Source organism: Telmatherina bonti (assembly GCF_933228915.1).
Source record: "Telmatherina bonti genome assembly, chromosome: 8".
In the NCBI taxonomy this organism is placed as follows: Eukaryota; Metazoa; Chordata; class Actinopteri; order Atheriniformes; family Telmatherinidae; genus Telmatherina; species Telmatherina bonti.
Window position 1 is genome coordinate 1,456,425 of NC_136626.1, and position 23,558 is coordinate 1,479,982.

The window sequence follows — 23,558 nt, forward strand, 5'->3', positions numbered from 1 at the left end:
GGATCTGACGGGTTTAGATCAGGTTCTGATGGGTTTAGATCAGGTTCTGGTGGGTTTAGATTGGGTTCTGACTGGGTTCTGACTGGTATAGATCGGGTTCTGACTGGGTTTAGATCGGGTTCTGAAGGGTTTAGATCGGGTTCTGACTGGTATAGATCGGGTTCTGACTAGTATAGATCGGGTTCTCATGGGTTTAGATCAGGTTCTGACTGGGTTCTGACTGGGTTTAGATCGGGTTCTGACTGGTATAGATCGGGTTCTGATGGGTTTAGATCAGGTTCTGACTGGGTTTATATCGGGTTCTGACTGGTACAGATCGGGTTCTGATGGGTTTAGATCAGGTCCTGACTGGGTTCTGATTGGGTTTAGATCGGGTTCTGGTGGATTTATATCGGGTTCTGACTGGTATAGATCGGGTTCTGATGGGTTTAGATCGGGTTCTGACTGGTATAGATCAGGTTCTGATGGGTTTAGATCGGGTTCTGATGGATTTAAAACGGGTTCTGACTGGTTCTGATGTGTTTAGATCAGGTTCTGACTGGTATAGATCGGGTTCTGATGGGTTTAGATCAGGTTCTGACTGGGTTCTGACTGGGTTTAGATCAGGTTCTGATGGGTTTAGATCAGGTTCTGACTGGGTTCTGATTGGGTTTAGATCGGGTTCTGGTGGATTTAGATCGGGTTCTGACTGGTGTAGATCGGGTTTGATGGGTTTAGATCGGGTTCTGATGGGTTTAGATCGGGTTCTGATGGGTTTAGATCGGGTTCTGATGGGTATAGATCAGGTTCTGATGGGTTTAGATCGGGTTCTGATGGGTTTAGATCAAGTTCTGACTGGGTTTAGATCGGGTTCTGACGGGTTTAGATCAGGTTCTGACTGGGTTCTGATTGGTTTAAATCAGGTTCTGACGGGTTTAGATCAGGTTCTGACTGGTTCTGATGGGTTTAGATCAGGTTCTGATGGGTTTAGATCGGGTTCTGATGGGTTTAGAACAGGTTCTGATGGATTTAGAACGGGTTCTGACTGGTTCTGATGGGTTTAGATCGGGTTCTGACGGGTTTAGATCAGGTTCTGACTGGCTTCTGATTGGTTTAGATCAGGTTCTGACAGGTTTAGATCGGGTTCTGACTGGTGTAGATCGGGTTCTGAGGGGTTTAGATCGGGTTCTGATGGGTTTAGATCGGGATCTAACTGGGTTTTGATTGGTTTAGATCAGGTTCTGACTGGTTCTGATGGGTTTAGATCAGGTTCTGATGGGTTTAGATCGGGTTCTGACGGATTTAGAACGGGTTCTGACTGGTTCTGATGGGTTTAGATTGGGTTCTGACGGGTTTAGATCAGGTTCTGATGGGTTTAGATCGGGTTCTGATGGGTTGAGATTGGGTTCTGGTGGGTTTAGATCGGGTTCTGGTGGGTTTAGATCGAGTTCTGATGGGGTTAGATCGGGTTCTGACTGGTTCTGACTGGGTTTAGATCGGGTTCTGACTGGTATAGATCGAGTTCTGATGGGTTTAGATCAGGTTCTGACTGGGTTTAGATCAGGTTCTGATGGGTTTAGATTGGGTTCTGGCTGGGTTTAGATCGGGTTCTGACTGGGTTTAGATCGGGTTCTGATGGGTTTAGATCAGGTTCTGACTGGTTCTGATGGGTTTAGATCGGGTTCTGGTGGATTTAGAACGGGTTCTTACTGGTTCTGATGGGTTTAGATCAGGTTCTGGTGGATTTAGTACGGGTTCTGATTGGTTCTGATGGGTTTAGATCAGGTTCTGACTGGGTTCTGACTGGGTTTAGATCGGGTTCTGACTGGTACAGATCGGGTTCTGATGGGTTTAGATCGGGTTCTGGTGGATTTAGATCGGGTTCTGACTGGTTCTGATGGGTTTAGATCGGGTTCTGACTGGTGTAGATCGGGTTCTGATGGGTTTAGATCAGGTTCTGATGGGTTTAGATCGGGTTCTGACTGGGTTTAGATCGGGTTCTGATGGGTTTAGATCGGGTTCTGACTGGGTTTAGATCGGGTTCTGATGGGTATAGATCAGGTTCTGATGGGTTTAGATCAGGTTCTGATGGGTTTAGATCAAGTTCTGACTGGGTTTAGATCGGGTTCTGACGGGTTTAGATCAGGTTCTGACTGGGTTCTGATTGGTTTAGATCAGGTTCTGACGGGTTTAGATCAGGTTCTGACTGGTTCTGATGGGTTTAGATCAGGTTCTGATGGGTTTAGATCGGGTTCTGATGGATTTAAAACGGGTTCTGACTGGTTCTGATGGGTTTAGATCGGGTTCTGACGGGTTTAGATCAGGTTCTGACTGGCTTCTGATTTGTTTAGATCAGGTTCTGACAGGTTTAGATCAGGTTTTGACTGAGTATAGATCGGGTTCTGATGGGTTTAGATCGGGTTCTAACTGGGTTTTGATTGGTTTAGATCAGGTTCTGACTGGTTCTGATGGGTTTAGATCAGGTTCTGATGGGTTTAGATCGGGTTCTGACGGATTTAGAACGGGTTCTGACTGGTTCTGATGGGTTTAGATTGGGTTCTGACGGGTTTAGATCAGGTTCTGATGGGTTTAGATCAGGTTCTGATGGGTTTAGATCGGGTTCTGATGGATTTAAAACGGGTTCTGACTGGTTCTGATGGGTTTAGATCGGGTTCTGACGGATTTAGAACGGGTTCTGACTGGTTCTGATGGGTTTAGATTGGGTTCTGACGGGTTTAGATCAGGTTCTGATGGGTTTAGATCAGGTTCTGATGGGTTTACATTGGGTTCTGGTGGGTTTAGATTGGGTTCTGGTGGGTTTAGTTTGGGTTCTGGCTGGGTTTAGATCGGGTTCTGACTGGGTTTAGATCGGGTTCTGACTGGGTTTAGATCGGGTTCTGACTGGTACAAATCGGGTTCTGATGGATTTAGATCGGGTTCTGACTGGTTCTGATGGGTTTAGATCGGGTTCTGACTGGGTTTAGATCGGGTTCTGACTGATTCTGATATATTTAGATCAGGTTCTGATGGGTTTAGATTGGGTTCTGGCTGGGTTTAGATCGGGTTCTGACTGGGTTTAGATCGGGTTCTGATGGGTTTAGATCAGGTTCTGACTGGTTCTGATGGGTTTAGATCGGGTTCTGGTGGATTTAGAACGGGTTCTGACTGGTTCTGATGGGTTTAGATTGGGTTCTGGTGGATTTAGAACGGGTTCTGACTGGTTCTGATGGGTTTAGATCGGGTTCTGACTGGTATAGATCGGGTTCTGATGGGTTTAGATCAGGTTCTGACTGGGTTTAGATCGGGTTCTGGTGGATTTAGATCGGGTTCTGACTGGTTCTGATGGGTTTAGATCAGGTTCTGACTGGTATAGATCGGGTTCTGATGGGTTTAGATCCGGTCCTGACTGGGTTCTGACTGGGTTTAGATCGGGTTCTGACTGGTACAGATCGGGTTCTGATGGGTTTAGATCAGGTTCTGACTGGGTTCTGATTGGGTTTAGATCGGGTTCTGGTGGATTTAGATCGGGTTCTGACTGGTTCTGATGGGTTTAGATCGGGTTCTGACTGGTATAGATTGGGTTCTGATGGGTTCTGATGGGTTTAGATCAGGTTCTGATGGGTTTAGATCAGGTTCTGATGGGTTTAGATCGGGTTCTGACGGATTTGGAACGGGTTCTGACTGGTTCTGATGGGTTTAGATCAGGATCTGACGGGTTTAGATCAGGTTCTGACTGGGTTCTGATTGGGTTTAGATCGGGTTCTGGTGGATTTAGATCGGGTTCTGACTGGTTCTGATGGGTTTAGATCGGGTTCTGACTGGTATAGATCGGGTTCTGATGGGTTTAGATCGGGTTCTGACTGGCTTCTGATTGGTTTAGATCAGGATCTGACGGGTTTGGATCAGGTTCTGACTGGGTTCTGATTGGGTTTAGATCGGGTTCTGGTGGATTTAGATCGGGTTCTGACTGGTTCTGATGGGTTTAGATCGGGTTCTGACTGGTATAGATCGGGTTCTGATGGGTTTAGATCAGGTTCTGACTGGGTTCTGATGGGTTTAGATCAGGTTCTGATGGGTTTAGATCGGGTTCTGACGGATTTGGAACGGGTTCTGACTGGTTCTGATGGGTTTAGATCAGGATCTGACGGGTTTAGATCAGATTATGACTGGGTTCTGATTGGGTTTAGATCGGGTTCTGGTGGATTTAGATCGGGTTCTGACTGGTTTTGATGGGTTTAGATCGGGTTCTGACTGGTATAGATCGGGTTCTGATGGGTTTAGATCGGGTTCTGACTGGCTTCTGATTGGTTTAGATCAGGATCTGACGGGTTTGGATCAGGTTCTGACTGGGTTCTGATTGGGTTTAGATCGGGTTCTGGTGGATTTAGATCGGGTTCTGACTGGTTCTGATGGGTTTAGATCGGGTTCTGACTGGTATAGATCGGGTTCTTATGGGTTTAGATCAGGTTCTGACTGGGTTCTGATGGGTTTAGATCAGGTTCTGACTGGGTTTAGATCGGGTTCTGACTTGTATAGACCGGGTTCTGATGGGTTTAGATCAGGTTCTGAATGGTTCTGATGGGTTTAGATCGGGTTCTGACTGGTATAGATCGGGTTCTGATGGGTTTAGATCAGGTTCTGACTGGGTTCTGACTGGGTTTAGATCGGGTTCTGATGGGTTTAGATCAGGTTCTGACTGGGTTCTGATTGGGTTTAGATCGGGTTCTGGTGGATTTAGATCGGGTTCTGACTGGTTCTGATGGGTTTAGATCGGGTTCTGACTGGTATAGATCGGGTTCTGATGGGTTTAGATCAGGTTCTGACTGGGTTCTGATGGGTTTAGATCAGGTTCTGATGGGTTTAGATCAGGTTCTGACTGGGTTCTGATGGGTTTAGATCAGGTTCTGATGGGTTTAGATCAGGTTCTGATGGGTTTAGATTGGGTTCTGACGGATTTGGAACGGGTTCTGACTGGTTCTGATGGGTTTAGATCGGGTTCTGATGGGTTTAGATCAGGTTCTGACTGGCTTCTGATTGGTTTAGATCAGGATCTGACGGGTTTAGATCAGGTTCTGACTGGGTTCTGATTGGGTTTAGATCGGGTTCTGGTGGATTTAGATCGGGTTCTGAGTGGTTCTGATGGGTTTAGATCAGGTTCTGACTGGTATAGATCGGGTTCTGATGGGTTTAGATCAGGTTCTGACTGGCTTCTGATTGGTTTAGATCAGGATCTGACGGGTTTAGATCAGGTTCTGACTGGGTTCTGATTGGGTTTAGATCGGGTTCTGACTGGTTCTGATGGGTTTAGATCGGGTTCTGACTGGTATAGATCGGGTTCTGATGGGTTTAGATCAGGTTCTGACTGGGTTCTGATGGGTTTAGATCAGGTTCTGATGGGTTTAGATCAGGTTCTGATGGGTTTAGATCAGGTTCTGACTGTGTTCTGATGGGTTTAGATCAGGTTCTGATGGGTTTAGATCAGGTTCTGATGGGTTTAGATCGGGTTCTGACGGATTTGGAACGGGTTCTGATGGGTTTAGATCGGGTTCTGACTGGCTTATGATTGGTTTAGATCAGGATCTGACGGGTTTAGATCGGGTTCTGATGGGTTTAGATCAGGTTCTGATGGGTTTAGATCAGGTTCTGATGGGTTTAGATCGGGTTCTGACGGATTTGGAACGGGTTCTGATGGGTTTAGATCAGGTTCTGACTGGCTTCTGATTGGTTTAGATCAGGATCTGACGGGTTTAGATCAGGTTCTGATGGGTTTAGATCAGGTTCTGGTGGGTTTAGATTGGGTTCTGACTGGGTTCTGACTGGTATAGATCGGGTTCTGACTGGGTTTAGATCGGGTTCTGAAGGGTTTAGATCGGGTTCTGACTGGTATAGATCGGGTTCTGACTAGTATAGATCGGGTTCTCATGGGTTTAGATCAGGTTCTGACTGGGTTCTGACTGGGTTTAGATCGGGTTCTGACTGGTATAGATCGGGTTCTGATGGGTTTAGATCAGGTTCTGACTGGGTTTATATCGGGTTCTGACTGGTACAGATCGGGTTCTGATGGGTTTAGATCAGGTCCTGACTGGGTTCTGATTGGGTTTAGATCGGGTTCTGGTGGATTTAGATCGGGTTCTGACTGGTATAGATCGGGTTCTGATGGGTTTAGATCGGGTTCTGACTGGTATAGATCGGGTTCTGATGGGTTTAGATCGGGTTCTGACTGGGTTTAGATCGGGTTCTGATGGGTTTAGATCGGGTTCTGATGGGTTTAGAATCGGTTCTGACTGGGTTTAGATCGGGTTCTGATGGGTTTAGATCGGGTTCTGACTGGTATAGATCGGGTTCTGACTGGGTTTAGATCGGGTTCTGACTGGGTTTAGATCGGGTTCTGATGGGTTTAGATAGGGTTCTGACTGGTATAGATCGGGTTCTGATGGGTTTAGATCGGGTTCTGACTGGTATAGATCGGGTTCTGATGGGTTTAAATCGGGTTCTGACTGGTTTCTCTGGATCAGGTTCTGATGGGTTTAGAACCGGTTTATGACCCTGAATCACAAGTCTGAACCCGTCCTGCTCTCGCTGCGGGACCGGACAGGAAGTGACGTATTGGACTTATTGATCCATGCGCAGCCTGATCAGCAGCTGCTGCAGCGTATTGATCTGCAGCCTCCGCGCTGAAAAGTAGAGCCTTGTTGCAGTTTAACAGCCTGCGTCCCTGCTACAGGGACCTGGTCCCGGTCCGGCCCAACTCTCTGGTACCGACCCGGCGGTCCTATGCGCGCAGCGGCGCCTCTTAGAGGCTTCATGGCGGATGTTGTGCTGCGTCACGGCGTGATGCCGCACCGTGACGATACGCAACACATGTAACTCATTACGTCATCACATGGAGAAAAATGAGAAAAAAAAACTTACTGCATTTTCCCAGAGCAGATCAGTCCCCTGCTGCCGAACCTCTGATCCATCCGAGACAGGAAGTAAACCCGCCCACCGGGACTACGTCATCATCTCTGTCATGATGCGACGTTGGAGGGGGGGGGCGGTGTCTGGCCACGCCCACATATTGTCGATAAAAGGTCATGTGACCCCAGATAACCGCGCCTTTCCCATGATGCTCAACAGGAAACAGAGGAACTTTCTGGAATTTCAGGAAGAAATTCCAGCATGTAGACCGGATCGCGTGGAGGCGGGACAGACATCAGCACCACCAGGAAGGTGGAGGAGCGTCGGCATCAAACCACCGGACTCTTCTAGAAAGGTGGAGGAGCGTCGGCACCGAACCACCAGGAAGGTGGAAGAGCGTCGGCACCGAACCACCAAGAAGGTGGAGCGTCGGCACCGGACCACCGGGAAGGTGGAGGAGCGTCGGCACCGAACCACCGGGAAGGTGGAGGAGCGTCGGCACCGAACCACCGGGAAGGTGGAGGAGCGTTGGCACCGAACCACCGGACACCGTCACAAAGGTGGAGGAGCGTCGGCATCGGACCACCGGAAAGGTGGAGGAGCGTCGGCATCAGATCGGTAAGGATCCATCGGTAAGGATGCCTCTACATCGGTAAGGATCCATCGGTAAGGATCCATCGATAAGGATGCCTTTAAATCGGTAAAGATCCATCAGTAAGGATCCATCGGTAAGGATGCTTCTACATCGGTAGGGATCCATCGGTAAGGATCCATCGGTAAAGATGCCTTTGCATCAGTAGGGATCCATCGGTAAGGATCCATCGGTAAGGATGCCTCTACATCGGTAAAGATCCATTGGTAAGGATGCCTCTACATCGGTAAGGATCCATCGGTAAGGATGCCTCTACATTGGTAAGGATCCATCGGTAAGGATCCATCGGTAAGGATGCCTCTAAATCGGTAGGGATCCATCGGTAAGGATCCATCGGTAAGGATGCCTTTACATCGGTAGGGATCCAACGGTAAGGATGCCTTTATATCGGTAGGGATCCATCGGTAAGGATCCATCGGTAAGGATGCCTTTACATCGGTAGGGATTCATCGGTAAGGATCCATTGGTAAGGATGCCTCTACATCGGTAAGGATCCATCGGTAAGGATGCCTCTACATCGGTAAGGATCCATCGGTAAGGATGCCTCTAAATCGGTAAGGATCCATAGGTAAGGATGCCTCTATATCGGTAAGGATCCATCGGTAAGGATGCCTCTACATCGGTAAGGATCCATCGATAAGGATCCATCGGTAAGGATGCCTCTACATCGGTAGGGATCCATCGGTAAGAATGCCTTTACATCGGTACGGATCCATCGGTAAGGAGCCATCGGTAAGGATGCCTCTAAATCGGTGAGGATCCATCGGTAAGGATGCCTCTACATCGGTAAGGATCCATCGGTAAGGATGCCTCTACATCGGTAAGGATCCATCGGTAAGGATGCCTCTATATCGGTAAGGATCCATCGGTAAGGATGCCTCTACATCGGTAAGGATCCATCGGTAAGGATCCATCGGTAAGGATGCCTTTACATCGGTAGGGATCCATCGGTAAGGATCCATCGGTAAGGATGCCTCTACATCGGTAAGGATCCATCGGGAAGGATCCATCGGTAAGGATGCCTCTACATCGGTAAGGATCCATCGGTAAGGATGCCTCTACATCGGTAAGGATCCATCGGTAAGGATGCCTTTACATCGGTAGGGATCCATCGGTGAGGATGCCTCTACATCGGTAAGGATCCATCGGTAAGGATGCCTCTACATCGGTAAGGATCCATCGGTGAGGATGCCTCTACATCGGTAAGGATCCATCGGTAGGGATCCATCGGTAAGGATGCCTCTACATCGGTAAGGATCCATCGGTAAGGATTCCTCTACATTGGTAGGGATCCATCGGTAAGGATCCATCGGTAAGGATGCCTCTACATTGGTAGGGATCCATCGGTAAGGATCCATCGGTAAAGATGCCTTTACATCGGTAGGGATCCATCGGTAAGGATCAATCGGTAAGGATGCCTCTACATCGGTAAGGATCCATCGGTAAGGATGCCTCTACATCGGTAAGGATCCATCGGTAAGGATGCGTCTACATCGGTAAGGATCCATCGGTAAGGATCCATCGGTAAGGATGCCTTTACATCGGTAGGGATCCATCGGTAAGGATCCATCGGTAAAGATGCCTTTACATCGGTAGGGATCCATCGGTAAGGATCCATCGGTAAGGATGTCTCTACATCGGTAAGGATCCATCGGTAAGGATCTATCGGTAAGGATGCCTTTACATCGGTAGGGATCCATCGGTAAGGATGCCTCTAAATCGGTAAGTATCCATCGGTAAGGATCCATCGGTAAGGATGCCTCTACATCGGTAAGGATCCATCGGTAAGGATGCCTCTACATCGGTAAGGATCCATGGGTAAGGATGCCTCTACATCGGTAAGTATCCATCGGTAAGGATCCATCGGTAAGGATGCCTCTACATCGGTAGAGATCCATCGGTAAGGATCCATCGGTAAGGATGCCTTTACATCGGTAGGGATCAATCGGTAAGGATCCATCGGTAAGGATGCCTCGACATCGGTAAGGATCCATCGGTAAGGATGCCTTTACATCGGTAGGGATCCATCAGTAAGGATCCATCGGTAAGTATGCCTTTACATCGGTAGGGATCCATCGGTAAGGATCCATTGGCAAGGATGCCTCTACATCGGTAAGGATCCATCGGTAAGGATGCCTCTACATCGGTAAGGATCCATCGGTAAGGATGCCTCTACATCGGTAAGGATCCAACGGTAGGGATGCCTTTACATCGGTAGGGATCCATCGGTAAGGATCCATCGGTAAGGATGCCTCTACATCGGTAAGTATCCATCTTCATCGGTAAGGATCCATCGGTAAGGATCCATCGGTAAGGATGCCTTTACATCGGTAGGGATCCATCGGTAAGGATCCATCGGTAAGGATGCCTCTACATCGGTAAGGATCCATCGGTAAGGATGCCTCTACATCGGTAAGGATCCATCGGTAAGGATGCCTTTACATCGGTAGGGATCCATCGGTAAGGATCCATCGGTAAGGATGCCTTTACATCGGTAGGGATCCATCGGTAAGGATCCATTGGTAAGGATGCCTCTACATCGGTAAGGATCCATCGGTAAGGATGCCTTTACATCGGTAGGGATCCATCGGTAAGGATCCATCGGTAAGGATGTCTCTACATCGGTAAGGATCCATCGGTAAGGATCTATCGGTAAGGATGCCTTTACATCGGTAGGGATCCATCGGTAAGGATGCCTCTAAATCGGTAAGTATCCATCGGTAAGGATCCATCGGTAAGGATGCCTCTACATCGGTAAGGATCCATCGGTAAGGATGCCTCTACATCGGTAAGGATCCATGGGTAAGGATGCCTCTACATCGGTAAGTATCCATCGGTAAGGATCCATCGGTAAGGATGCCTCTACATCGGTAGAGATCCATCGGTAAGGATCCATCGGTAAGGATGCCTTTACATCGGTAGGGATCCATCGGTAAGGATCCATCGGTAAGGATGCCTCGACATCGGTAAGGATCCATCGGTAAGGATGCCTTTACATCGGTAGGGATCCATCAGTAAGGATCCATCGGTAAGTATGCCTTTACATCGGTAGGGATCCATCGGTAAGGATCCATTGGCAAGGATGCCTCTACATCGGTAAGGATCCATCGGTAAGGATGCCTCTACATCGGTAAGGATCCATCGGTAAGGATGCCTCTACATCGGTAAGGATCCAACGGTAGGGATGCCTTTACATCGGTAGGGATCCATCGGTAAGGATCCATTGGCAAGGATGCCTCTACATCGGTAAGGATCCATCGGTAAGGATGCCTCTACATCGGTAGAGATCCATCGGTAAGGATCCATCGGTAAGGATGCCTTTACATCGGTAGGGTTCCATCGGTAAGGATCCATCGGTAAGGATGCCTCGACATCGGTAAGGATCCATCGGTAAGGATGCCTTTACATCGGTAGGGATCCATCAGTAAGGATCCATCGGTAAGTATGCCTTTACATCGGTAGGGATCCATCGGTAAGGATCCATTGGCAAGGATCCCTCTACATCGGTAAGGATCCATCGGTAAGGATGCCTCTACATCGGTAAGGATCCATCGGTAAGGATGCCTCTACATCGGTAAGGATCCAACGGTAGGGATGCCTTTACATCGGTAGGGATCCATCGGTAAGGATCCATCGGTAAGGATGCCTCTACATCGGTAAGTATCCATCTTCATCGGTAAGGATCCATCGGTAAGGATCCATCGGTAAGGATGCCTTTACATCGGTAGGGATCCATCGGTAAGGATCCATCGGTAAGGATGCCTCTACATCGGTAAGGATCCATCGGTAAGGATGCCTCTACATCGGTAAGGATCCATCGGTAAGGATGCCTTTACATCGGTAGGGATCCATCGGTAAGGATCCATCGGTAAGGATGCCTTTACATCGGTAGGGATCCATCGGTAAGGATCCATTGGTAAGGATGCCTCTACATCGGTAGGGATCCATCGGTAAGGATGCCTCTAAATCGGTAAGTATCCATCGGTAAGGATCCATCGGTAAGGATGCCTCTACATCGGTAAGGATCCATCGGTAAGGATGCCTCTACATCGGTAAGGATCCATGGGTAAGGATGCCTCTACATCGGTAAGTATCCATCGGTAAGGATCCATCGGTAAGGATGCCTCTACATCGGTAGAGATCCATCGGTAAGGATCCATCGGTAAGGATGCCTTTACATCGGTAGGGATCCATCGGTAAGGATCCATCGGTAAGGATGCCTCTACATCGGTAAGGATCCATCGGTAAGGATGCCTCTACATCGGTAAGGATCCATGGGTAAGGATGCCTCTACATCGGTAAGTATCCATCGGTAAGGATCCATCGGTAAGGATGCCTCTACATCGGTAGAGATCCATCGGTAAGGATCCATCGGTAAGGATGCCTTTACATCGGTAGGGATCCATCGGTAAGGATCCATCGGTAAGGATGCCTCGACATCGGTAAGGATCCATCGGTAAGGATGCCTTTACATCGGTAGGGATCCATCAGTAAGGATCCATCGGTAAGTATGCCTTTACATCGGTAGGGATCCATCGGTAAGGATCCATTGGCAAGGATGCCTCTACATCGGTAAGGATCCATCGGTAAGGATGCCTCTACATCGGTAAGGATCCATCGGTAAGGATGCCTCTACATCGGTAAGGATCCAACGGTAGGGATGCCTTTACATCGGTAGGGATCCATCGGTAAGGATCCATCTGTAAGGATGCCTCTACATCGGTAAGTATCCATCTTCATCGGTAAGGATCCATCGGTAAGGATCCATCGGTAAGGATGCCTTTACATCGGTAGGGATCCATCGGTAAGGATCCATCGGTAAGGATGCCTCTACATCGGTAAGGATCCATCGGTAAGGATGCCTCTACATCGGAAAGGATCCATCGGTAAGGATGCCTTTACATCGGTAGGGATCCATCGGTAAGGATCCATCGGTAAGGATGCCTTTACATCGGTAGGGATCCATCGGTAAGGATCCATTGGTAAGGATGCCTCTACATCGGTAAGGATCCATCGGTAAGGATGCCTCTACATCGGTAAGGATCCATGGGTAAGGATGCCTCTACATCGGTAAGTATCCATCGGTAAGGATCCATCGGTAAGGATGCCTCTACATCGGTAGAGATCCATCGGTAAGGATCCATCGGTAAGGATGCCTTTACATCGGTAGGGATCCATCGGTAAGGATCCATCGGTAAGGATGCCTCGACATCGGTAAGGATCCATCGGTAAGGATGCCTTTACATCGGTAGGGATCCATCAGTAAGGATCCATCGGTAAGTATGCCTTTACATCGGTAGGGATCCATCGGTAAGGATCCATTGGCAAGGATGCCTCTACATCGGTAAGGATCCATCGGTAAGGATGCCTCTACATCGGTAAGGATCCATCGGTAAGGATGCCTCTACATCGGTAAGGATCCAACGGTAGGGATGCCTTTACATCGGTAGGGATCCATCGGTAAGGATCCATTGGCAAGGATGCCTCTACATCGGTAAGGATCCATCGGTAAGGATGCCTCTACATCGGTAGAGATCCATCGGTAAGGATCCATCGGTAAGGATGCCTTTACATCGGTAGGGATCCATCGGTAAGGATCCATCGGTAAGGATGCCTCGACATCGGTAAGGATCCATCGGTAAGGATGCCTTTACATCGGTAGGGATCCATCAGTAAGGATCCATCGGTAAGTATGCCTTTACATCGGTAGGGATCCATCGGTAAGGATCCATTGGCAAGGATCCCTCTACATCGGTAAGGATCCATCGGTAAGGATGCCTCTACATCGGTAAGGATCCATCGGTAAGGATGCCTCTACATCGGTAAGGATCCAACGGTAGGGATGCCTTTACATCGGTAGGGATCCATCGGTAAGGATCCATCGGTAAGGATGCCTCTACATCGGTAAGTATCCATCTTCATCGGTAAGGATCCATCGGTAAGGATCCATCGGTAAGGATGCCTTTACATCGGTAGGGATCCATCGGTAAGGATCCATCGGTAAGGATGCCTCTACATCGGTAAGGATCCATCGGTAAGGATGCCTCTACATCGGTAAGGATCCATCGGTAAGGATGCCTTTACATCGGTAGGGATCCATCGGTAAGGATCCATCGGTAAGGATGCCTTTACATGGTAGGGATCCATCGGTAAGGATCCATTGGTAAGGATGCCTCTACATCGGTAAGGATCCATCGGTAAGGATGCCTTTACATCGGTAGGGATCCATCGGTAAGGATCCATCGGTAAGGATGTCTCTACATCGGTAAGGATCCATCGGTAAGGATCTATCGGTAAGGATGCCTTTACATCGGTAGGGATCCATCGGTAAGGATGCCTCTAAATCGGTAAGTATCCATCGGTAAGGATCCATCGGTAAGGATGCCTCTACATCGGTAAGGATCCATCGGTAAGGATGCCTCTACATCGGTAAGGATCCATGGGTAAGGATGCCTCTACATCGGTAAGTATCCATCGGTAAGGATCCATCGGTAAGGATGCCTCTACATCGGTAGAGATCCATCGGTAAGGATCCATCGGTAAGGATGCCTTTACATCGGTAGGGATCCATCGGTAAGGATCCATCGGTAAGGATGCCTCGACATCGGTAAGGATCCATCGGTAAGGATGCCTTTACATCGGTAGGGATCCATCAGTAAGGATCCATCGGTAAGTATGCCTTTACATCGGTAGGGATCCATCGGTAAGGATCCATTGGCAAGGATGCCTCTACATCGGTAAGGATCCATCGGTAAGGATGCCTCTACATCGGTAAGGATCCATCGGTAAGGATGCCTCTACATCGGTAAGGATCCAACGGTAGGGATGCCTTTACATCGGTAGGGATCCATCGGTAAGGATCAATCGGTAAGGATGCCTCTACATCGGTAAGTATCCATCTTCATCGGTGAGGATCCATCGGTAAGGATCCATCGGTAAGGATGCCTTTACATCGGTAGGGATCCATCGGTAAGGATCCATCGGTAAGGATGCCTCTACATCGGTAAGGATCCATCGGTAAGGATGCCTCTACATCGGTAAGGATCCATCGGTAAGGATGCCTTTACATCGGTAGGGATCCATCGGTAAGGATCCATCGGTAAGGATGCCTTTACATCGGTAGGGATCCATCGGTAAGGATCCATTGGTAAGGATGCCTCTACATCGGTAAGGATCCATCGGTAAGGATGCCTTTACATCGGTAGGGATCCATCGGTAAGGATCCATCGGTAAGGATGCCTCTACATCGGTAGGGATCCATCGGTAACGATCCATCGGTAAGGATCCATTGGTAAGGATGCCTCTACATCGGTAAGGATCCATCGGTAAGGATGCCTCTACATCGGTAAGGATCCATCGGTAAGGATGCCTTTACATCGGTAGGGATCCATCGGTAAGGATGCCTCTACATCGGTAAGGATCCATCGGTAAGGATCCATCGGTAAGGATGCCTCTGCATCGGTAAGGTTCCATCGGTAAGGATGCCTCTGCATCGGTAAGGATCCATCGGTAAGGATGCCTCTGCATCGGTAAGGATCCATCGGAAGGGATCCATCAGTAAGGATGCCGCTACATCGGTAAGGATCTATCGGTGAGGATGCCTCTACATTGGTAGGGATCCATCGGTAAGGATCCATCGGTAAGGATGCCTCTACATTGGTAGGGATCCATCGGTAAGGATCCATCGGTAAGGATGCCTTTACATCGGTAGGGATCCATCTGTAAGGATCAATCGGTAAGGATGCCTCTACATCGGTAAGGATCCATCGGTGAGGATGCTTCTACATCGGTAAGGATCCATCGGTAAGGATGCCTCTACATTGGTAAGGATCCATCGGTAAGGATGCCTCTACATTGGTAAGGATCCATCGGTAAGGATCCATCGGTAAGGATGCCTATACATCAGTAGGGATCCATCGGTAAGGATGCCTCTACATCGGTAAGGATCCATCGGTAAGGATGCCTCTACATCGGTACGGATCCATCGGTAAGGATCAATCGGTAAGGATCCATCGGTAAGGATGCCTTTACATCCGTAGGGATCCATCGGTAAGGATCCATCGGTAAGGATGCCTTTACATCGGTAAAGATCCATCGGTAAGGATCCATCGGTGAGGATGCCTCTACATCGGTAAGGATCCATCGGTAAGGATGCCTCTACATCGGTGAGGATCCATCGGTAAGGATGCCTCTACATCGGTAGGGTTCCATCGGTAAGGATCCATCGGTAAGGATGCCTCTACATCGGTGAGGATCCATCGGTAAGGATCCATCTACATCGGTGAGGATCCATCGGTAAGGATGCCTTTACATCGGTAGGGATCCATCGGTAAGGATCCATTGGTAAGGATGCCTCTACATCGGTAAGGATCCATCGGTAAGGATGCCTTTACATCGGTAGGGATCCATCGGTAAGGATCCATCGGTAAGGATGTCTCTACATCGGTAAGGATCCATCGGTAAGGATCTATCGGTAAGGATGCCTTTACATCGGTAGGGATCCATCGGTAAGGATGCCTCTAAATCGGTAAGTATCCATCGGTAAGGATCCATCGGTAAGGATGCCTCTACATCGGTAAGGATCCATCGGTAAGGATGCCTCTACATCGGTAAGGATCCATGGGTAAGGATGCCTCTACATCGGTAAGTATCCATCGGTAAGGATCCATCGGTAAGGATGCCTCTACATCGGTAGAGATCCATCGGTAAGGATCCATCGGTAAGGATGCCTTTACATCGGTAGGGATCCATCGGTAAGGATCCATCGGTAAGGATGCCTCGACATCGGTAAGGATCCATCGGTAAGGATGCCTTTACATCGGTAGGGATCCATCAGTAAGGATCCATCGGTAAGTATGCCTTTACATCGGTAGGGATCCATCGGTAAGGATCCATTGGCAAGGATGCCTCTATTCGGTAAGGATCCATCGGTAAGGATGCCTCTACATCGGTAAGGATCCATCGGTAAGGATGCCTCTACATCGGTAAGGATCCAACGGTAGGGATGCCTTTACATCGGTAGGGATCCATCGGTAAGGATCCATCGGTAAGGATGCCTCTACATCGGTAAGTATCCATCTTCATCGGTAAGGATCCATCGGTAAGGATCCATCGGTAAGGATGCCTTTACATCGGTAGGGATCCATCGGTAAGGATCCATCGGTAAGGATGCCTCTACATCGGTAAGGATCCATCGGTAAGGATGCCTCTACATCGGTAAGGATCCATCGGTAAGGATGCCTTTACATCGGTAGGGATCCATCGGTAAGGATCCATCGGTAAGGATGCCTTTACATCGGTAGGGATCCATCGGTAAGGATCCATTGGTAAGGATGCCTCTACATCGGTAAGGATCCATCGGTAAGGATGCCTTTACATCGGTAGGGATCCATCGGTAAGGATCCATCGGTAAGGATGCCTCTACATCGGTAGGGATCCATCGGTAACGATCCATCGGTAAGGATCCATTGGTAAGGATGCCTCTACATCGGTAAGGATCCATCGGTAAGGATGCCTCTACATCGGTAAGGATCCATCGGTAAGGATGCCTTTACATCGGTAGGGATCCATCGGTAAGGATGCCTCTACATCGGTAAGGATCCATCGGTAAGGATCCATCGGTAAGGATGCCTCTGCATCGGTAAGGTTCCATCGGTAAGGATGCCTCTGCATCGGTAAGGATCCATCGGTAAGGATGCCTCTGCATCGGTAAGGATCCATCGGAAGGGATCCATCGGTAAGGATGCCGCTACATCGGTAAGGATCTATCGGTGAGGATGCCTCTACATTGGTAGGGATCCATCGGTAAGGATCCATCGGTAAGGATGCCTCTACATTGGTAGGGATCCATCGGTAAGGATCCATCGGTAAGGATGCCTTTACATCGGTAGGGATCCATCTGTAAGGATCAATCGGTAAGGATGCCTCTACATCGGTAAGGATCCATCGGTGAGGATGCTTCTACATCGGTAAGGATCCATCGGTAAGGATGCCTCTACATTGGTAAGGATCCATCGGTAAGGATGCCTCTACATTGGTAAGGATCCATCGGTAAGGATCCATCGGTAAGGATGCCTATACATCAGTAGGGATCCATCGGTAAGGATGCCTCTACATCGGTAAGGATCCATCGGTAAGGATGCCTCTACATCGGTACGGATCCATCGGTAAGGATCAATCGGTAAGGATCCATCGGTAAGGATGCCTTTACATCCGTAGGGATCCATCGGTAAGGATCCATCGGTAAGGATGCCTTTACATCGGTAAAGATCCATCGGTAAGGATCCATCGGTGAGGGTGCCTCTACATCGGTAAGGATCCATCGGTAAGGATGCCTCTACATCGGTGAGGATCCATCGGTAAGGATGCCTCTACATCGGTAAGGATCCATCGGTAAGGATGCCTTTACATCGGTAGGGTTCCATCGGTAAGGATCCATCGGTAAGGATGCCTCTACATCGGTAAGGATCCATCGGTAAGGATCCATCTACATCGGTGAGGATCCATCGGTAAGGATGCCTTTACATCGGTAGGGATCCATCGGTAAGGATCCATCGATTCATCGGTAAGGATGCCTTTGCATTGGTAGGGATCCATCGGTAAGGATCCATCGGTAAGGATTCCTTTACATCGGTAGGGCTCCATCGGTAAGGATGCCTCTACATCGGTAAGGATCCATCGGTAAGGATCCATCGGTAAGGATGCCTCTACATCGGTAAGGATCCATCGGTAAGGATGCCTCTACATCGGTAAGGATCCATCGGTAAGGATCCATCGGTAAGGATGCCTTTATATCGGTAGGGATCCATCGGTAAGGATCCATCGGTAAAGATGCCTTTACATCGGTAGGGATCCATCGGTAAGGATCCATCGGTAAGGATGTCTCTACATCGGTAAGGATCCATCGGTAAGGATCCATCGGTAAGGATGCCTTTACATCGGTAGGGATCCATCGGTAAGGATGCCTCTAAATCGGTGAGTATCCATCGGTAAGGATCCATCGGTAAGGATGCCTCTACATCGGTAAGGATCCATCGGTGAGGATGCCTCTACATCGGTAAGGATCCATGGGTAAGGATGCCTCTACATCGGTAAGTATCCATCGGTAAGGATCCATCGGTAAGTATGCCTCTACATAGGTAGAGATCCATCGGTAAGGATCCATCGGTAAGGATGCCTTTACATCGGTAGGGATCCATCGGTAAGGATCCATCGGTAAGGATGCCTTGACATCGGTAAGTATCCATCGGTAAGGATGCCTTTACATCGGTAGGGATCCATCAGTAAGGATCCATCGGTAAGTATGCCTTTACATCGGTAGGGATCCATCGGTAAGGATCCATTGGCAAGGATGCCTCTACATCGGTAAGGATCCATCGGTAAGGATGCCTCTACATCGGTAAGGATCCATCGGTAAGGATGCCTCTACATCGGTAAGGATCCAACGGTAGGGATGCCTTTACATCGGTAGGGATCCATCGGTAAGGATCCATCGGTAAGGATGCCTCTACATCGGTAAGTATCCATCTTCATCGGTAAGGATCCATCAGTAAGGATCCATCGGTAAGGATGCCTTTACATCGGTAGGGATCAATCGGTAAGGATCCATCGGTAAGGATGCCTCTACATCGGTAAGGATCCATCGGTAAGGATGCCTCTACATCGGTAAGGATCTATCGGTAAGGATGCCTTTACATCGGTAGGGATCCATCGGTAAGGATCCATTGGTAAGGATGCCTCTACATCGGTAAGGATCCATCGGTAAGGATGCCTTTACATCGGTAGGGATCCATCGGTAACGATCCATCGGTAAGGATGCCTCTACATCGGTAGGGATCCATCGGTAACGATCCATCGGTAAGGATCCATCGGTAAGGATCCATCGGTAAGGATCCATCGGTAAGGATGCCCCTACATCGGTAAGGATCCATCGGTAAGGATGCCTCTACATCGGTAAGGATCCATCGGTAAGGATGCCTTTACATCGGTAGGGATCCATCGGTAAGGATGCCTCTACACCGGTAAGGATCCATCGGTAAGGATGCCTCTGCATCGGTAAGGTTCCATCGGTAAGGATGCCTCTGCATCGGTAAGGATCTATCGGTAAGGATGCCTCTACATTGGTGGGGATCCATCGGTAAGGATCCATCGGTAAGGATGCCTCTACATTGGTAGGGATCCATCGGTAAGGATCCATCGGTAAGGATGCCTTTACATCGGTAGGGATCCATCTGTAAGGATCAATCGGTAATGATGCCTCTACATCGGTAAGGATCCATCGGCAAGGATGCTTCTACATCGGTAAGGATCCATCGGTAAGGATGCCTCTACATTGGTAAGGATCCATCGGTAAGGATGCCTCTACATTGGTAAGGATCCATCGGTAAGGATCCATCGGTAAGGATGCCTATACATCAGTAGGGATCCATCGGTAAGGATGCCTCTACATCGGTAAGGATCCATCGGTAAGGATGCCTCTACATCGGTACGGATCCATCGGTAAGGATCAATCGGTAAGGATCCATCGGTAAGGATGCCTTTACATCGGTAGGGATCCATCGGTAAGGATCCATCGGTAAGGATGCCTTTACATCGGTAAAGATCCATCGGTAAGGATCCATCGGTGAGGATGCCTCTACATCGGTAAGGATCCATCGGTAAGGATGCCTCTACATCGGTAAGGATCCATCGGTAAGGATGCCTCTACATCGGTAAGGATCCATCGGTAAGGATTCCTTTACATCGGTAGGGTTCCATCGGTAAGGATCCATCGGTAAGGATGCCTCTACATCGGTAAGGATCCATCGGTAAGGATCCATCTACATCGGTGAGGATCCATCGGTAAGGATGCCTTTACATCGGTAGGGATCCATCGGTAAGGATCCATCGATTCATCGGTAAGGATGCCTTTGCATTGGTAGGGATCCATCGGTAAGGATGCCTCTACATCGGTAAGGATCCATCGGTAAGGATGCCTCTACATCGGTAAGGATCCATCGGTAAGGATGCCTTTACATCGGTAGGGATCCATCGGTGAGAATGCCTCTACATCGGTAAGGATCCATCGGTAAGGATCCATCGGTAAGGATGCCTCTGCATCGGTAAGGTTCCATCGGTGAGGATGCCTCTGCATCGGTAAGGATCCATCGGTAAGGATGCCTCTGCATCGGTAAGGATCCATCGGAAGGGATCCATCGGTAAGGATGCCGCTACATCGGTAAGGATCTATCGGTGAGGATGCCTCTACATTGGTAGGGATCCATCGGTAAGGATCCATCGGTAAGGATGCCTCTACATTGGTAGGGATCCATCGGTAAGGATCCATCGGTAAGAATGCCTTTACATCGGTAGGGATCCATCTGTAAGGATCAATCGGTAAGGATGCCTCTACATCGGTAAGGATCCATCGGTGAGGATGCGTCTACATCGGTAAGGATCCATCGGTAAGGATGCCTCTACATTGGTAAGGATCCATCGGTAAGGATGCCTCTACATTGGAAAGGATCCATCGGTAAGGATCCATCGGTAAGGATGCCTATACATCAGTAGGGATCCATCGGTAAGGATGCCTCTACATCGGTAAGGATCCATCGGTAAGGATGCCTCTACATCGGTACGGATCCATCGGTAAGGATCAATCGGTAAGGATCCATCGGTAAGGATGCCTTTACATCCGTAGGGATCCATCGGTAAGGATCCATCGGTAAGGATGCCTTTACATCGGTAAAGATCCATCGGTAAGGATCCATCGGTGAGGATGCCTCTACATCGGTAAGGATCCATCGGTAAGGATGCCTCTACATCGGTGAGGATCCATCGGTAAGGATGCCTCTACATCGGTAAGGATCCATCGGTAAGGATGCCTTTACATCGGTAGGGTTCCATCGGTAAGGATCCATCGGTAAGGATGCCTCTACATCGGTAAGGATCCATCGGTAATGATCCATCTACATCGGTGAGGATCCATCGGTAAGGATGCCTTTACATCGGTACGGATCCATCGGTAAGGATCCATCGATTCATCGGTAAGGATGCCTTTGCATTGGTAGGGATCCATCGGTAAGGATCCATCGGTAAGGATGCCTCTACATCGGTAAGGATCCATCGGTAAGGATGCCTCTACATCGGTAAGGATCCATCGGTAAGGATGCCTTTACATCGGTAGGGATCCATCGGTAAGGATGCCTCTACACCGGTAAGGATCCATCGGTAAGGATGCCTCTGCATCGGTAAGGTTCCATTGGTAAGGATGCCTCTGCATCGGTAAGTATCTATCGGTAAGGATGCCTCTACATTGGTAGGGATCCATCGGTAAGGATCCATCGGTAAGGATGCCTCTACATTGGTAGGGATCCATCGGTAAGGATCCATCGGTAAGGATGCCTTTACATCGGTAGGGATCCATCTGTAAGGATCAATCGGTAAGGATGCCTCTACATCGGTAAGGATCCATCGGCAAGGATGCTTCTACATCGGTAAGGATCCATCGGTAAGGATGCCTCTACATTGGTAAGGATCCATCGGTAAGGATGCCTCTACATTGGTAAGGATCCATCGGTAAGGATCCATCGGTAAGGATGCCTATACATCAGTAGGGATCCATCGGTAAGGATGCCTCTACATCGGTAAGGATCCATCGGTAAGGATGCCTCTACATCGGTACGGATCCATCGGTAAGGATCAATCGGTAAGGATCCATCGGTAAGGATGCCTTTACATCGGTAGGGATCCATCGGTAAGGATCCATCGGTAAGGATGCCTTTACATCGGTAAAGATCCATCGGTAAGGATCCATCGGTGAGGATGCCTCTACATCGATAAGGATCCATCGGTAAGGATGCCTCTACATCGGTAAGGATCCATCGGTGAGGATGCCTCTACATCGGTAAGGATCCATCGGTAAGGATTCCTTTACATCGGTAGGGTTCCATCGGTAAGGATCCATCGGTAAGGATGCCTCTACATCGGTAAGGATCCATCGGTAAGGATCCATCTACATCGGTGAGGATCCATCGGTAAGGATGCCTTTACATCGGTAGGGATCCATCGGTAAGGATCCATCGATTCATCGGTAAGGATGCCTTTGCATTGGTAGGGATCCATCGGTAAGGATGCCTCTACATCGGTAAGGATCCATCGGTAAGGATCCATCGGTAAGGATGCCTCTACATCGGTAAGGATCCATCGGTAAGGATGCCTTTACATCGGTAAAGATCCATCGGTAAGGATCCATCGGTGAGGATGCCTCTACATCGATAAGGATCCATCGGTAAGGATGCCTCTACATCGGTAAGGATCCATCGGTGAGGATGCCTCTACATCGGTAAGGATCCATCGGTAAGGATTCCTTTACATCGGTAGGGTTCCATCGGTAAGGATCCATCGGTAAGGATGCCTCTACATCGGTAAGGATCCATCGGTAAGGATCCATCTACATCGGTGAGGATCCATCGGTAAGGATGCCTTTACATCGGTAGGGATCCATCGGTAAGGATCCATCGATTCATCGGTAAGGATGCCTTTGCATTGGTAGGGATCCATCGGTAAGGATGCCTCTACATCGGTAAGGATCCATCGGTAAGGATCCATCGGTAAGGATGCCTCTACATCGGTAAGGATCCATCGGTAAGGATGCCTTTACATCGGTAGGGATCCATCGGTGAGAATGCCTCTACATCGGTAAGGATCCATCGGTAAGGATGCCTCTACATCGGTAAGGAACCATCGGTAAGGATGCCTCTGAATCGGTAAGGATCCATAGGTAAGGATGCCTCTATATCGGTAAGGATCCATCGGTAAGGATGCCTCTACATCGGTAAGGATCCATCGGTAAGGATCCATCGGTAAGGATGCCTCTACATCGGTAAGGATCCATCGGTGAGGATGCCTCTACATCGGTAGGGATCCCTCGGTAAGGATCCATCGGTAAGGATGCCTCTACATCGGTAGGGATCCATCGGTAAGGATGTCTCTACATCGGTAAGGATCCATCGGTAAGGATGCCTCTACATTGGTAGGGATCCATCTG

General features: G+C 49.0%; 1 protein-coding gene across 1 annotated transcript in view; it reads right to left on the reverse strand.

Moving 5' to 3' along the window:
* The window catches only part of palm1a (paralemmin 1a), a gene marked incomplete at its 3' end in the record, with an annotated part of 261,922 nt that extends 254,964 nt beyond the window's left edge, over positions 1–6,958 (reverse strand). The window contains exon 1 of the mRNA XM_079245154.1: positions 6,892–6,958. Coding sequence (XP_079101280.1) covers positions 6,892–6,941 — 50 coding nt within the window. The 5' untranslated portion in view covers positions 6,942–6,958. The remainder of the gene's footprint in view (positions 1–6,891) is intronic.
* Between the last annotated feature and the right edge of the window lie 16,600 nt (positions 6,959–23,558).